General features: G+C 42.8%; 1 protein-coding gene across 3 annotated transcripts in view; it reads left to right on the forward strand.

Annotated features, from left to right (window-relative positions):
• zswim7 (zinc finger, SWIM-type containing 7) overlaps positions 1–18,035 on the forward strand; it is a 152,569-nt gene that overhangs the window by 73,692 nt on the left and 60,842 nt on the right. For 2 of the 3 annotated variants that reach the window (XM_060847901.1, XM_060847902.1), the window contains exons 5-6: positions 5,928–6,032; positions 15,542–16,317. In XM_060847901.1, the coding sequence (XP_060703884.1) occupies positions 5,928–6,032; positions 15,542–15,670 (234 nt within the window). In that variant the 3' untranslated portion in view covers positions 15,671–16,317. Of the gene's footprint in view, positions 1–5,927; positions 6,033–15,541; positions 16,318–18,035 lie in introns of those variants that run through there. The other variant, XM_060847903.1, reaches the window with a different exon arrangement.

An 18,035-nucleotide genomic window follows, 5' to 3' on the forward strand; every position in this document is an offset into this window, starting at 1 on the left:
CAGGGAAGAAGTCATTCTTGAATCTATTCATATACATATTCAAACTTTTGCCTGATGGAAGAGACTATAGCCGGGGTGGGAGGGGTCTTTGATTATGTTGGTTGCTTTCATAGAACATAGCGCATTACAGCGCAGTACAGGTCCTTTGGCCCTCGATGTTGTGCCGACCTGTGTGAAACCAACCTGAAGCCCATCTAACCTACACTATTCAATTCTCATCCATATGCCTATCCAATTACCATTTAAATGCTAGTAAAGTTGACAAGTCTACAACTGTTGCAGGCAGTGCGTTCCAAGCCTCTACTCTCTAAGTAAGAAAACTACCTCTGACATCTGTCCTATATCTGATCACCCCTCAATTTAAAACTATGTCTCCTTGTGCTGACCATCACTATCTGAGGAAAAAGATGTCACTGTCCTCCCGATATAACCCTCGGATTATCTTATATGTCTCGATGAGATTAGATCAGATTCCCTACAGCCTCCTCCTCTAGTTCTTTAGTTGTCCATCAACATTCATGACTAAATGTAGCAGGACTGCAGAACTTAGATCTGATCTATTGGTTGTGGAATTGCTTAGCTCTGTCTATCACTTCCTGCTTATGCTGTTTGACATGCAAATAGTTCCTTTTGGTAACTTAAACAGGTTGGCACCTCATCTTCATATCTGCCTGGTGCTGCTCCTGGCATGTCCTCCTGCACTGTCCATTGAATCAGGGTTGATTTCCTGGTTAGATGGTAATGGCTGAGTGGGGAGATATGTTTGGCTGCCATGAGGTTATTGATTGTGCTGGACCACAATTCTGCTGCTGTTAATGGCCCATAGCACCTCATTGATGCCCAGTCTTGAATTGCTAGATCTGTACAAAGTCTTGTCCCATTTAGCGCAGTGACAGTGCCACACAACACGATGGAGGTTATTCTCAATGTGAAGGTGGGATTTTGTCTCCATAAGGCCTGTGCGGGGGTCACTTTTCCCAATACTGCCACAGATATGTGCATCTGCACCTGGCAAATTGGTATGGATAAGATCAAGTATGTCTTTTCCTCTTGTTAGTCCCAGACCCAGTATAGCAGTGATGTCCTTTAGTACCTGACCAATTTGATCAATAGTGCTGCTACCGAGCCATTGCAGTGGGTCTGGAGTGCCATGTCAGTCAAACCAGATAAGGATGGCAGATTTCCTTCCCTGAAGGATATCAGTGAACCAAATGTGTTTTTCTGCCATTCGACAGTCATCAACAGATTCTTAATTCTAGATGTATTAATTTAATTCAAATTCCATCATCTGGTCCTCAGAACATTAGCTGAGTTTCTGGATTAATAGTCTACTAGGCCATCACTCCCCCTCAATTCCAATGAGTACAGGCCCACTCTGCTCAACCTCTCCTCCCAAGAAAATCCTTACATACCTAGGATCAGCCTCTTGTGAATCTTCTTTGGAGGCATCCAGTGCCATAATATCTTTGTTCAGATGAGGGGATCAAAACTGTTCACAGTGTACCACCTATGGTCAGGGTAATGCCACATATAGCTTTAGCAAGCCCTCCCTTTCATTCCCTTTAAAATAAAGGCCAATTTTCCAGTTACTTTTCCAATCAGTGCTGAACGTGGATGCTAGCTTTTTGTGATTCATGCACAAGGATTCCAAATTCTTTTGTTCTGTAGCTTTCTACAGTCTTTTTCCATTTAAATAATATTCAGCTCCTCTATTCTTCCTGTCAAAGTGCATAACCTTACATTTTCCTACATTATATTCCACTTGCCAAAGTTTTGCCCACTCACTTCTCCTGTCTGTATCCCTCTACAGATTCTTTGAATCATCCTCGACACTTGCCAATCTGCGTACTTTTGTGTCACCAGCAAACCTGGCAAAATTCACTTCCTTCATCCATGTCATTAATATGTATTGTAATTCATTGTGGCCACACCCTGTGGTACTCTGTTAGTTACAGGTTACCATCCTGAAAGTATCTACTTAATCCATTCTCTGTCATCACTTTATTAGACAATCCATTAGCCATGCTCATTGACTATGTCCAACATCGTGGGCTCTTCCTTATGAAGCAGCCAAATGTGTAGTCCCTTATCCATTGTCTCTTGGAATTTCCCTGGATCTGTTTGTTCCTGCCTCAAAGAACTCAAATAAATTCATCATGCTTATACTTTTCAATCAGATCCCCTCCCATCCTTCTAGTATCTGCCTAGTGAACTTCCTCTGCACTCTGTCTATGGCAAATATATCCTTTCATAAGTAGGGAGACCAAAACTGCATACAGTACTCCAGATGTGAGCTCACCTGGGTCCTGTATGACTACAGGAAGACATCCCTATTTCTAAACTCAAATCTTCTTGCAATGAAGGCCAATTTACCATTTGCCTTCCTCATTACTTCCTGCACCTGGCTATCAGCTTGAATAAATGATTTTTATTGTCACCTGTATTTTACAGTGTGGGAAAAAACCAGTAAAATACAGTGTAAAGCTTTTCCACCTTCACCATGTCTGGCACCATTTTGAATAGCTTATAAACAAGAAAGCAATATAGCATAAAGAGGGTCCGTGAGTCCTGAGCTAGCTCATCACCAATTTCCCCCACCATGTTGTTGCAATCTACACCGGACCTGCCAGTATCAGTGTTGCCTCGTTGATGTCACTCCATGATGCCTTTGCCAGACCCAACCAGTGCCAAAGTCACTGATCCTCAGGCATCACCTTTTGCCACAGGGTCTACCTCACCGACAATGCCTGCACCAATCTAGTGGCCACTGAATCTGATGCCAGGCCTCATGCTCAAAAAGTAAGGAAGAGCTCTCTTGAGTCCACTCTGAGCTCACTGCTACCATAAGGTCCACGCTAGGATCACTCGCCTCCTCCAAAGCTGTCTGAGCTCAGGACAAGTGGTAAGTAAAGGAAAACAAACAGAAAGCGGGGACGAGCCCTGGCTCGGGAGCCCTATTCTGCCGCCATCTCAATGACTTCTTCAACTGGTATTCAAAACCATGCCTGCTATAGGAAGGATGTTATTAAACTGGAAAGAAAAGATTTACAAGGCTGTTACTAAGACGAGAGGGTTTGAGTTATAAGGAGAAGCTAGATAGGCAGGGATTCTTCTTCGTTGGAGTTTAGGGGTGACCTTATAAAGATTATAAAGTCATGGAGGACAGAGGTGAGATGAACAGCCAAGGTCTTTTACCCAAGGCAGGAGAGTGCAAAACTAAGGGGTCATAGGGCTAAGGTGAGAGGGGAAAGCTTTAAAAGGGACCTAACAGATAACTTTTTCACATACAGGTGGTTCATATATGGAATGAGCTGCCAGAGGAAGTGGTGGAGTTGGTACAATTACAGCATTTAAAAGACAATTGGGCAGGTGCATGAATAAAGGTTTGGAGGGATATGGAGCAAATCAAGGCGAATACAGACTGGCTCAGTTGAGGAAATGTGATTGGCGTGGGCAAGTTGGACTGAAGGGTCTGTTTTCATGCTGTATGACTCTAACTCTACCTACACTTCCCAATATATCATCATTTCAATAATACTCTTGCTTTCTGTTTTTCACACACAGATTTATAATTTCATGTGTGACCCATGTTGTACTGAAACTCTAGAATGTTCTCTTTGAAAGGGTGGTGACAGCAGATCCGAAAGGGAATTAGATTTTTATAATCAGCACAAAAGCCACCATTCAGTCCTCTGTCTATGCTGGCCCTCTGGTATAATCACTTATTGTTTCTCTTCCCCATTTTCCCCTATCCTTATTTGTTTTCACATAATAATCTGATCCCTGTCTTCACCTCACTGTTAGGCAGCACACTCTAGATTTTAACCACTCACTTTATGAAAACGTTTTTCCTTGTGCTGTCATTGTTGCTTCTGCCAGTCACCTTAAATCTCTGCTCTCCGTTCTCAACCCCTGCCCCAATGCTGACAGTTTCATCCTGTCCAGTCTGAGCAGACTCCTCGGCACTTTGAACACATCCAACGAATTTCTTCTTGGCCTTCTCTTGAAGGAAGACAGCTTTAGCTTCTCTACAATCTCTCTTTGTAACTTAAGTTTCTCATCCCTGGAACTATTCTCATGAATCTTTCTGCATTCTCTCCAGTGCCTTTACATCCTTCCTAAAGTATGAACTGTATGCATTTTAGCTGAAGCTCATCAGTGTTTTGTATGAGTTAACATAAACTCTTTGCACTTATACTCTCTACCCCTGTTAAATACCAGGCACCTTCTGCTTTATTAAATGTTCTTTCAAATGTCATACATCCTAAAGGATGAAATTAGTCCAGCATTGACTATTTTATTTGTCAATTCTAGCTGAGATATTTGAGGTGTCAAAGAATTGGTATGTGGGTCAAATGCCTTGCTACTGTGATCCTCGTTTGATGGTTCTGATTTTCCCCATGTGTAGCATTGAGAAATGCATTGTCATAATTAACTAACTTGGTTTAATCTTTCGTTTGTGTCCATGCTCAGAGATGGAAAAGATCATTGCCCACTGAGGGGCTGTGAGAGGCACAGTGTCCAGCAACAGGGATTTGGTTTCTGTTTCCAACAAAGGGTAGTGAGCGTTAGATGGGATGTCTTGCCCAGTCCAGCCACTGCAAAATATTCCATCGCCTTGAAAACTGAGGCTGCAGTGAAAATTTCTCTGAAATTAGATGTGATTTTGGGCTCAATGACGTGTTGCCCCTTGCTATGTTGCATTGACACAGAACCTGCTCCAGAGCGCTCTCTGTCCAACTCATGAAATTTAAATTTGTTTCAGTCATTTCATTGAAAGGTAAATATAAACTGACCAAGGCAGACTAAGTAAATGAAATTTAGCAAAGCTGTTTCAGTGAAACCTAATTGTAAAGCTGCAACAGAATCTATAATCTATGTTGAATCCCATGCTGTACCTGTGTTAGGTGTATTTGATGAGGACACTATTGGGTGAGCTTTAATCTGTATCTAATCTGTGTTGCCCTTGTCCCAAGAGTGTTTGATAGGAACAGTATGGGGAGGCTTTCGTCTGTGTTTAACCCCATGCTGTCCCTGTCCTGGAAGTGTTTGATGTGGACATTGTAGAGAGGTTACTTTATATCTAATCCCGTAAGTAGAGTGACGACTGAACAGCATGTCTATGCTGCAATGTAATGATTTGATTTGAATTGAATTGACGGTATCAGCACTCGGGCCAGGTTAAATGTGGGAGTTGTGTAATCTCCCTAGCTGGAAATAACATCAATTTCTTTTGTGGAAGGAAAGTTTCATAAGCATGGAAAACACAGTTTATTAGAAATAGAAGTGGCCTTACAGGAATATTTAGTTTAAGTTGGTTTTCTCCGTTAATAGCCAAAATTCTTCTGTCATTTGAATTATTCGAACACTGCTTCGAGCAAAGCTGAAGGGTCAGTGAATTGTTAGAATGTTCATTGTATTTTTACTTTATAGTATCAGTTGAGGATACGGTCTGTATGTTCCCACACTGGATCTGTGACTGAATGTACAGTTTGTGTGTCCCCACATTGGGTCTGGCTCTGGATGTATGTCCTGATGGTCAGTATGGGGCTTAATGCTAACACATTGTTTATGCATTGGCCAGCACCACCCAACTTTAAATTGTGACATCATTTTTCTGTTTGTCACTTATTAGTTTGAGTTTCAATTTGTAATAATAACCCACCAAGGAGGGGTTGTTGGAGTCAGATACTGTTTGTGCTGATCACAAAGCGAGGATTCTGTGTGCACAGTCGGAAAAAGTTTAGATCATACCCGTGGTTATATTAGCAAATTTTCCAGTTCAGATAATATTGCTAAGATCAATATTATCCCCCATCCTCCTCAAACAATTCCAGTGTGGGACACTGACTTTGCATTTTCTGATGGGCTGCTATCTGGTTTGTTTTGTTTGAATCTAAATTAATTAATTTTGTTTTGATCTGTAGGTTGAAGGAAGCTCTGGTCAAGTATATTATTGCCTCAGCTACTGCCTTTACTGCTCATGCCCAGCCTTCATGTATTCTGTTTTACGAAGGAATGACAATATATTGGTAAGGATTTGAAATCAAACAACAGGGCACACTTTTTCCCTTCCAGTTTTGTCTCTGGATGCTGATGTTCAAGTGCAGTAAAGTGTCTCAAATCACTCAGGTACTAATTCCTAAACCATGGTTAGGATGGGACATCATTGGTTGAGGTGACCATCCCTGTGAAGCAAACCAGGAAGAGTGTCCTGCTGAAGCAGTCCATGTTCAAATGTAACAAGACCTGTACATTTAAATATGGTGGAGCAGTCTCAAAGGGACGAGTGGCCTACTCTTCTTGTTCACGTGTCAGACTGTGGTGCTGGAAAAGCACAGCAGATCAGGCAGCATCCAAGGAGTGGGGGAATCAAAGTTTCGGGCATAAGCCTTCTTCAGGAATTCCTGACCTGCTGTGCTTTTCCAATACCATGCTTTTCGACTCTGATCTCCAGCATTTGTAGTCATCACTTTCTCCTTGTTCATGTGTAGCTTTTGTGCAGCAGATGGCCAGCCATTCGATACCACTCACATTGTTTCCTCCAAGAAATATCCAGTATGTCTTTTCACTTTCCCTTTGCACTTTATTGTACATTGCAGGAATTCTTTTGGGGGACATTCCTGATTTGTTTTAAAAAAAACTGACATGTAAACCATAATAATAAACAGATTTATGTCCTCAAGTAATTCATAACTTCAGTTAAAATATGCACTTAAACGTGTAATTAAGATAGCCAGTGAGTCCATACATCTACTCTGGTTAGCATTCTTTGGGAAAAGGGTAGCAATGAGTTCAGGAAGCGATTTGTCCTGCATTTGAAGGATTGTGGCCTTTCCCCTGAAAGCATGCAACAATTATACTAAGACAAGGAATGTTCTGACAAAAGGAAAATGTCATGCTTATTCACGGGCGGATTTCATCCAGAAAAGTTAGCTCATCAAGTATCCTTGCTCCCTTTTTGAGTAATCTCTTCTACTTGAAAGAGTAAGCTTTCCTAAGACCGTATCAGGCAAGATGTCTTAGAAGGATAACTAGAGTGAAATAAAAGATTAGATTAGATTACTTACAGTGTGGAAACAGGCCCTTCGGCCCAACAAGTCCACACCGACCCGCCGAAGCGGAACCCACGCATACCCCTACATTTACCCCTTACCTAACACTACGGGCAATTTAGCATGGCCAGTTCACCTGACCCGCACATCTTTGGACTTGTGGGAGGAAACCGGAGCACCCGGAGGAAACCCACGCAGACATGGGGAGAACGTACAAACTCCACACAGTCAGTCGCCTGAGGCAGGAATTGAACCCGGGTCTCTGGCGCTGTGAAGCAGCAGTGCTAACCACTGTGCCACCTATGATCAAAACATTTTCTGAGCTGATATATAGCAAGTCCCCCCTCAACACTGACTCACATGCACTGTTTCATTTTAACATTGTTAACATAGTGTCAGAGTAACTGTTTCATATTGTTAGCTTCACTTTAACATCATTTGCCAGACTTCTATGGCTTGCCTACTCAGGGACCTCCCTCCAGAGCTTCTGCCTTTGCCCTTGCTTTTGGCATTGCCTCTGCCAGACCTGTCTCTTGTTCTAGCCTCTCTCCTGGCATTAATTCTGAGCTTTGTTTCTCCTCATCCCTTGCCTTCCCCAGGCCATGGTTTTGCGCCCCCCACCCCCACCCCGCAACACGGCTTCGTCTCTCATCTTGCTAACCCAGCCTCATTTTACCAGCACAGTACCCCAACTTCATGTCTCTTCTCATCTCCTCAGCTTTGCTACGCAATGTTGATGTGCCTTGGCTCAATTTCCCTCCCGTTGGTCTGTCCCATGTCCTTCCCAGTGTTCCTCTACCCCATGGGTAATATTAAAGAACAGAGGAACCTAGGGGTTCAGGTATCTAATGCTTTGAAGTTTACATCACATATAGACAGGGTGGTTAAAAAGGCGCTTAACACACTTGCCCTCATTGCTCAGTCCTTCGCATATTGGAGTTGGGATGTAATGTTGAGGATATACAGGACATTGGTGTGGCCTCTTCTGGAATACTATATCCAGGTTGACCTATTGTAGGAAGGATATTATTAAGCTGGATAGGGTGCAGAAGAGATTTATCAGGATGTTGCTGGGTATGGAGGGTTTGAGTTATAAAGAAAGGCTGGATAGAATGGGACTTTTTTCACTTGGGCATAGGAGGTTGAGAGGAGATTTTATCTATACCCCTCATGACTTTATAAATCTTGAAGAATTAATGGTAGGTGTTTTCTTTTCCCTAGGATGGGGGATTTCAAGACTAGGGGGCAGATAGATTTTTAAACTGAGAGGAGAGAGATTTAAAAACATGAGGGGCAAATTTTTTACACAGAGGGTGGTTTGTGTGTGGAATGAACTTCCTGAGGGAAGTGTTGGATGTGGGCAGGGTTACAATGTTTACAAGGCACTGAGACAAGCGCATGAACAGGAAAGATGTGAATGGGTATGGGCTAGGAGCAGGCAGGTGGGATTAACTTAGTTTGGGATTATGTTTGACATGGACTGGTTGGACCAAAGGGTCTGTTTCCATGCTCTAAGACTCTTCAGTTCTTCTGTTGCTATTGACTCAGGTCCTCACTTCGCTGAATTCATAATGCGATCCTGAGCTCCTTTTAGCGGCAGGTGTCAGTCAGTGCAAATACTGACTTAAGCTTTTCCCTGTGCTGATCACTCTCTACCAGCAGGTGGAGCCTGGTCAATCTAACTGTACTGTAGAGTGAAATGAGTTTATAAATTTTCAAAAATATTGCTTTGTGTTTCTTTTGTAGTCATATTTTAGTTTGCAAGTTATCTTAACTTGGGATCCACCTGCAGTATATTACTTCTACTCTTCATTTTTCTTTTCTGGTGCAGAATGTTCAAAGGAACCTAACTCTGACTTCAATGTTGATTCCTCTGGGAAACAATGATTCATTTAAAGTTGATTCACTTCATATTGTGATTTTCAGGCACATAATCACAATTTAAAATGAGAAGTTACAATAATCATATGTCCCCTGTGCATTGAATGCTTTATTTCAATCTGGCAGCCAGTTTGATGCTTGTCATAGTCAGAGTCATAGAGATGTACAGCATGGAAACAGACCCTTCAGTTCAACTCGTCCATGCCAACCAGATGTACTTGAAAACTATTTCATACAACAGAACATTACAGCGTAGTATAAGCCCGTTGGCCCTTGATGTTGCGTCTCCCTGTGAAACCAGTCTGCACGGTGGCACAGTGGTTAGCACTGCTGCCTCACAGCGCCTGTAGACCCGGGTTCAATTCCCGACTCAGGCGACTGACTGTGTGGAGTTTGCACGTTCTCCCCGTGTCTGCGTGGGTTTCCTCCGGGTGCTCCGGTTTCCTCCCACAGTTGCAAAGATGTGCGGGTCAGGTGAATTGGCCAAGCTAAATTGCCCATAGTGTTAGGTAAGGGGTAAATGTAGGGGTATGGGTGGGTTGCGCTTCGGCGGGTCGGTGTGGACTTGTTGGGCCGAAGGGCCTGTTTCCACACTGTAAGTCTAATCTAATCTAAAACCCCAACTAACCGACACTATTCCATTCTCATCCATATGCCAATCCAATGACCATTTAAATGACCGTAAAGTGGGCGAATCTACTAGGCAGTGCGTTCCATGCCCCTATCACTCCCTGACTAAAGAAACTACCTCTGACACCTGTCCTATATCTATCACCCCTCAATTTGAAGCTATGCCCCTTCATGCTGGCCATTACCATCAGAGGGAAAAGGCTCTCCCTGTCCACCCTATTTAACTCTCTGATTATCTTATTTGCCTCAATTAAGTCACCTCTCGACCTTCTCTCTAACAAAAACAGCCTCAAGTCCCTCAAGCTTTCCTCATAAGACCTTCCCTCCAGACCAGGCAACATCCTAGTAAATCTCCTCTGAACCTTTTCCAAAGCTTCTACATCCTTCCTATAATGAGGGTTGATCAGAACTGCATGTAATGTTTTAAGCGTGGCCGCACTAGAGTTTTGTACAGCTGCAACATGACCTCATGGCTCTGAAACTCAATCCCCCTATCAATAAGAGCTGACACACCGTATGCCTTCTTAACAACCCTGTCAACCTGGGTGGCAACTTTCAGAGATCTATGTACATGACACCGAGCTCTCTCTGCTCATCTACACTGCCAAGAATCTTACCATTAGCCCAGTACTCTGCATTGCTGTTACTCCTTCCACTTTTCTGCATTAAACTCCATTTGCTACCTCTCAGCCCAGCTCTGGAGCTTATCTCTGTCCCTTTGTAACCTGTGACATCCTTTAGTACTATCCATAACTGTAGCAACCTTAGACTCATCTGCAAATTTACTAACCCATCCATCTACACCCTCCTCCAGGTAGTTTATAAAAATGACAAAAGCAGTGGACCCAAAACAGATCCTTGCGGTACACCACTAGTAACTGAACTCCAGGATGAACATTTCCCATAAATTACCAGGGTTATCTCTACTCACCTTCTTGAACAAGGGAACAACATTTGCTATCCTCCAGTCTTCTGGCACTACTCCTGTAGACAACGATGACATAAAAATTAAAGCCAAAGGCTTGGCAATCTCCTCCCTGCCTACCCAAGAATCCTAGGATAAATCCCATCCAGCCCAGGGAATTTATCTATTTTCACACTTTCCAGAATTTCTAGCACCTCATTGTGAACCTCAATCCCATCTAATCTAGTAATTTGTTTGTCAGTATTCTCCTCAACAACATTGCCTTTTTCCAGTGTGAATACTGACGATAAATATTCATTTAGTGCTTCCCCTATCTCCTCTGACTCCACGCACAACTTTCCGCTACTGTCTTTGATTTGCTGTAGTCTTTCTCTAGTCATTCTTTTATCCCTTATGTACCTATAGAAAGCTTTGGGGTTTTTTTGATCCTATCCACCAATAACTTCTCATTTCCCCTCTTCGCTCTTCTTAGCTCTCTCTTTAGGTCCTACTTGGCTACCTTATAACTCTCAAGGGCCCTAACTGAGCTTTCACATCTCATCCTAACATAAGCCACCTTCATCTTAACAAGAGATTAAACTTAGTAAACCACGGCTCCTGCACTCGACAAGTATATACTTGTCACGACACACAGTGGCTGTTCCCTGAATAAGCTCCACATTTCTATTGTGCCCATCCCCTGCAGTTTCCTTCCCCATCCTACACATCCGAATCGCATCGTAATTGACTTTCACCCAGCTGTAGTTCTTGCTGTCCGGTGTATACCTATCCCTTTCCATCATTGAAGTAAACATAACTGAATTGTGGTCACTGTCACCAAAGTGCTTGCCCACCTCCAAATCTAACACCTGGCCGGGTTCACTACCCAGTACCAAATCTAATGTGGCCTCACCCCTTGTTGGCCTGTCTACATACTGTGTCAGGAAACCTTCCTGCACACATTGGACAAGAACTGACCCATCTAAAGTACTTGAACTGTAGTATTCCAATCAATATTTGGGAAGTTGAAGTCCCCAGTAACAACTGCCCTGTCACTCTCGCTCCTATTGACAATCATCCTTGCTATCCTTTCCTCTAAAAATGACAAACCTGGCATGGTGGCACAGTGGTTAGCACTGCTGCCTTACAGCGCCAGAGACCCGGGTTCAATTCCTGCCTCAGGCGACTGACTGTGTGGAGTTTGCACATTCTCCCCGTGTCTGCGTGGGTTTCCTCCAGGTGCTCTGGTTTCCTCCCACAGTCCAAAGATGTGCAGGTCAGGTGAATTGGCCATGCTAAATTGCCCGTAGTGTTAGGTGAAGGGGTAAGTGTAGGAGTATGAGTGGGCTGCGCTTCGGCGGGTCGGTGTGGACTTGTTGGGCCGAAGGGCCTGTTTCCACACTGTAAGTAATCTAAAATCTTTGGAACTATTTGGAGGCCTTTTAGAAAACTCCCAACAGGGTTCCCTCTCCTTTCCTGTTTCTAATCTCAGCCCATACTGTCTCAGTTGACATGTCCTCAAACCCCTTTTCTACAGCCGTAATACTGTCCTTGACTAACAGTGCCACACCACCCCCTCTTTTACCATCTCCCCAGTTCTTATTGAAACATCTAAGTCCCAGAACCTGTAACGACCATTCTGCTCAACGCATGTCTGTGAAATGGCCACAACATTGAAATCCCAGGTACCGAACCATGCTGCAAGTTCACCCACCTTATTTCAAATGCTCCTGGCTTTGAAACAGACACATGTCAAATGAACGTTTTGCTTGCCAGTGCCCTCTTGCGACCCCGAAACCTTATTTCTGACCTCCCTACTCTCAACCTCCTCTATACTTCTTCAAAGCTTTCTAGTACAGCTACTGTAGCTCTGTATTAATTAAATATTTCATGTCCACATTGTGGAGCTTTACAATCATTAACTGATCCTTTAAAGTCTGGTTGAAGATTTGTAGCTCGGGTGTCCGTTGTTGTGGTTCTGTTCGCCGAGCTGGAAGTTTTTGCTGCAAACGTTTCGTTCCCTGGCTAGGGAAAATCATCGGTGCTATTGGAGCCTCCTGTGAAGCGCTGCTTTGATCCTATTCTAAAACCTATAATTAGTTTTTATTGTCTTCTCTTCAGTTTACTAGGATTGTTGTCACAGTATTTTACAAACAGAGTGGTTAAAAGAGTGTTTAGCACACTTGCCTTCATTGCTCAGACCCACTGACTGCAGAAGTTGGGATATCACATTGAGGGCAGTGTGAGGCCACTTATATCATTCTGCTATAGGAAGGATATTAGTAAATTGGAGCGAATTCAGAAAAGATTTACCAGGATGTTGCTGGGACTGGCAGATTTGAGTAATAAGCAGAAGGTGGGACTTCTTTCGCTAGAGCTTAGCAGGCTGAGAGGTGGTCTTATAGTGATTTATCAGATCATATGGGGCATAAATAAAGTGAATAGCAACAATCTTTTCTTTAGGGTGGGAGTGTTCAAAACTAGGGGGCATATTTTTAAAGTGTGAGGAGAAAGATTTAAAAGGGACCTAAGGGGTAACATTTTCCACACAGGCAGTGGTTCATATGTGGAATGAAATGCCAGAGGAAGTGGTAGGTGCAGGTACAGTTACAGAATTTAAGAAATTTGGACAGGTACATGAATAGGAAAGGTTGAGAGGGATATGGGCCAAATGCAGGCAAGTGGGACTAGTTTAGTTTTGGAAACTTGGTCAGCATGGACGAGTTAGACCGAAGGGTCTGTTTCTGTACAACTGTATGACCAAACATCTCTTCTGATTTCCTGTCTTTTACGTTGTTATTCCTGATGACAGCCCCAAGTACTACCTCATCAGTATAGTTCAAGATTGTGTTGTTGGCATGCTTTTGTCAGAGTTGTATAACATGAAAGTAGCTCTTTGGTCTAACTCGTCCATGCCGACCTGATATCCTAAATTCATCTCGTCCCATTTGCCATCACTTGACCCATTTCCCTCTAAATCCTTCCTATTCATGTACCCATCCAGATGCCTTTTAAATGCTGTAATTGTACCAGCCTCCACCACTTTCTCTGGCAGCTCATTCCATACACGCTCCACCCTCTGTATGAAAAGGTTGTCCCTTAGGTTCCTTTTAAATCTGACCCCTCTCACCTCAGACCTCTGCCTTCTAGTTTTGGATTCCCCTACCTGAGGAAAAAGACCTTGGCTGTTCACCCTATCCATGCCCCTCAGGATTTTCTGAACCTCTATAAGATCACCCCTCAGACTCCAACACTCCAGGGAAAAAAATGCCCCAGCCTATTCATCTTCTCCCTATCGTTTAAACCCTCCAAACTCCAGCAGCATTCTTATAAATAATTTCTGACTTTCAAGTTTAGCAGCATCTTTCCAAGGTTGGGGAAATCAGAATTGAATGCAGTATTCCAAAAATGGCCTAACCAATGTCTTGTACAGCCACAACATGACCTCCTAACTCCTGTACTTAGTGCACTGACAAATAAATGCAAGCAAGCCAAACACTACTTTCATTACCCTGTATACCTGTGACTCCGCTTTCAAGGAGCTATGAACCTGCACTCCAACGTCTCTTTGTTTGGAATCACTCCCCAGAAGCTTAAGTGTATAAGTCCTTGTTCTAGGATGGATGTGTTGTCCCATGAACATCAACTAGCCACAAAACAACATGACCCAGTCTCACTAGTATCCTTATATACGAATGAGGAAGGACACCACTTCAACTGGGACAACACATCCATCCTAGGACAAGCTAAACGGAGACACGCACGAGAATTCCTAGAGGCATGGCATTCCAACTGGAACTCTTATCAACAAGCACATTGACTTGGATCCCATTTACCACCCCCTGAGAAAAAGAACAGGAAATGATATCGCCATAGGGAAAGATGTCACCACAGAAATTGACATCACTAACTCTCGGAAACTCAGACATATAAATAGAAAGCGGGCTACATCTTCAGTGCTTCATTCGGAGGCTCACTGAAGATGTTACCTAGTATGGTGATGAAACGTCTGAAAACGAACCCTCCAGCTCAGCGAGCAACCCTATATCCAGAACCTCAACGTGAGCTCCAAATCTTCTCAAAATTTGTTCAGCAGTCTATAATTCCCTGGATTTTTCTTAACACCTTTTTTAAGTAATGACACCACATTAGCCACCGTCCATAGTTCCGACACCTCACCCGTGGCTATCAGTGATACCAACATTTTGGCAAGGAGCCAGGCAATCAGTTCCCTAGCTTTCCACAAAGGTCTGGAATACACCTGATTAGGTCCTGGAGATAACTTATCCACCTTTACACATTTTAAGATATCTAGCATCTCCTCCTCTGTAATATGGACACTTTTCAAGATATCACTATTTATTTCTCCAAGTTCTCTAGCTTCCACGTCTTTCTCCACAGTAAATACTGACACGATATACTTGTTTGTTATCTCGCCCATTTCCTGTGGTTCCACACAATGAGTGCCTTGCAGATCTTTAAGGGCCCTATTCTTTCCCTTGTTACTCATTTATCCTTAATGCATTTGTAGAATCTCTTTAGATTCTCCTTAACCCTGTCTGCCAAAACCATCTCATGTCCTCTTTTTACTCTCCTGATTTCCCTCTTAAGTATACTCCTCTTGCCCTCACGCACCTCAAGGGATTCGCTAGATCATAGCTGTCTATACCTGACATATGTCTCCTTTTTCTTTTTTGACAGTCATTTGTATAGAGTATAAAAGGTAAAGATGATAGTACATGGCCATGCAGTACTGTATTCATTAAGATAGGTCTGAGTAAATCCGTTGGATCTTATTTTGTCTCTGTCAAAGTCAGAAACCTTCTTGAGCATCCGCACACTCACCTTTTTATGCTAACCACCTGAAATTCCCTAATCTCTAATGTACTCCTTGTATCGAACACCAGTATCCTAGGTTAATGAATCGTATTGTTACATTGATTATCTCCTCATAAATGCAATATTACATTTTAAGCTGATGAAAGAAAACTCAAGTTCTCACCAATCAAAGCAGTCATTTCTTTTGAAGTCTTTTTCTTTGCTCTTGATTTACCTGTCTTGCATTTTGCAGTGTAAGCATATTCTTGCGGTATATCTCTGTCAAGCCATGGGAGTGTCCCACCAGCTGAAAGTCTCAGATAAGCAACTCACCAACTTTCTGCTGGCCAAGGACAAGGAACCTGGAGCCTCGCCACATTAGAGGTTGCCTTTCGTTTTGGAGAAGGCAGGGCTGCTAAGAAACGTTTTCCATGACGTACAAGCTCACAGATTGACCCTTGAAGTCTCCCAGTTACAAAGCTTGAGTGTGCTGTACAGAGACAACTAACTGCAAGCAATAAGAAGCAGGCAAGCTTTTCTATGAAGACGACAACACTTGGGTTATTTCAGTTAATCAAATAATCAAAATTTTGGATTAGTGGTGCTGGAAGAGCACAGCAGTTCCGTTTTACCAAATAATCAAAATGTCAGATGGAAGGTTACAACACTGTTCCAAGAACTGTGGAAGAGAAAAGAATGTTTCCTTTCCAAACCTGTGTAAGTCTTAGCTGCAGATTGTGTGTTACCAAAATAAAAACAGCTGACAACGTATTAGCTTCATTACTCCCAGAGCAGCACTCTGGGAATCGAGTCATCCTGCAAAATAAACACTTAGCCAAGGCCAGTGAAAAATCCTATTTAATGTTTGAAGAAGAGCTGGAGCATCCTCCTGACGAGAAATATTCACTTAAAGAGCATTGCCAAAGGCAGATTCTTATATTAATTGGCTTCATTGATGGCACCTTACTTGCAAATACTGGCTGCCACATTTGCCTCCAGTTCAAGGTAATTATTGGCTGCTTTGCAATCAAAGACAACTTGAGAATGTGAAAAAGCATTGCAAAATGCAGCTTTGTTGTTTATTACTGCATTAGTTGGTGTGTAGTTTAGCAAATTTAGTTTATTAGTTAATTGTTCTCAATGCTTCAATTGTGCATTCAGCTACCAGACCACAGAACAAGTCAGGTCATGCAATAGTTATCCCACTGTCTGCTTGTTCTAGAGGCATACAGCATAGAAACACATCCTTTGGCAAACCACGTTTATAACAACCAACAAACACTAAAATACACTAATCCCATTTGCCTGCCAGAAGTCACATGACTCTCCCAACATTTAAGCAGCACCTGAATGAGTGTTTAAAATGCCAGAGTATAGTGGATTATGGACCAAGTGCAAGTAAGTGGGAGCTATGACGTGGAGGTGCTAGTGTTGGACTAAGGTAGATAAAGTCAGATGTCACATGACAGCAGGTTACAGTCCAACAGATTTATTTAAAATTATAAGCTTTCGAAGCACTGATCCTTGCATGAGGTGATGAAGGGACAGCACTCCAAAAGCTTGTGATTTGAAATGAACTTGTTGGACTATAACCTGCTGTCATGTGACATCTGACTTTATCTGCCTTAGTCCAACACTGGCACCTCCACGTCATAGCTCCCACTTACTTGCACTTGGTCCATAATCTACTATACTCTGGCATTTTAAATACTCATTCAGGTGCTGCTTAAATGTTGGGAGAGTACCTGCCTCCTCCACCCTCTCAGGCGGCATGTTCCATACATCTACCACCCTCTGGATGAAAAAAAACCTTTCCTCAAATCTTCTTTAAACCACTTATTCCTCACCTTAAACGTATGGTCTCTGCTCTTACACATGTCTGCCACAGGGAAGAGGTGTTTGCAATCTACTATATCTATGCCTCTCATTAATTTTGAATGCCTCAATCAAGTTTCCTCTCAGCCTCCTCAGCTCCAAAGGAAATAAATCAAACCTGCTATCTCTCCTTATAACTGAGGCTTTTCATCCCAGTTATCATCCTGTTGATTCTATGTTCTAATCTCCTCCATACCCTCCCCAATGCAATTCCAGTAGTATGACAACCACAACTGCATACAGTATACCATCTCTGGCCAAACTAATACTTTATACATTTCTAATCAGACTTCCTTACTCCTATATTCTGTTCTCTAGCTGACGAAGGCAAGCATTCCATATCCCTCCTTCACCATCCTATCTTGTGCTGACACTTTCAGGGGTTTATGGACTTGTACACCAAGGTACTTTTATACCTTAGTACTCCGTAAGGATCTACCATTCACTGCGTATATCTTTATCTAATTAGACCGCTCATCACCTTGCACTAATTGGGATTCAATTCCATCTGGCCTTACTCCGCCCAGTTTACCAACTGATCCATTTCAGACAGTAGCCTGAGACCATGCTCCTCAGGATGAACAATATCCCCAATTTTCATGTCATCTGCACACTAACAAATTAAACCTTTTACATTCATATCCAAGTCATTAATGTATACAGCAATCAGCATGGCTCCCAAAACTGAACCCTATGGTACAGCACTGGTCACAGATTCTTCCAATTACAAAAACATGCCTCCCTTCCACCATCACCCTTTGCCACCTACTTATAATCAAATTTTGGATGCAGTTTGCCAACTTGTCCTTGGATCCCACTGGCTTTTTTTTAGACCAACCTTCCATGTGGGATCTTATCAAAGGCTTTACTGA

This window comes from Hemiscyllium ocellatum, chromosome 31, assembly GCF_020745735.1.
Source record: "Hemiscyllium ocellatum isolate sHemOce1 chromosome 31, sHemOce1.pat.X.cur, whole genome shotgun sequence".
Classification (NCBI taxonomy): domain Eukaryota; kingdom Metazoa; phylum Chordata; class Chondrichthyes; order Orectolobiformes; family Hemiscylliidae; genus Hemiscyllium; species Hemiscyllium ocellatum.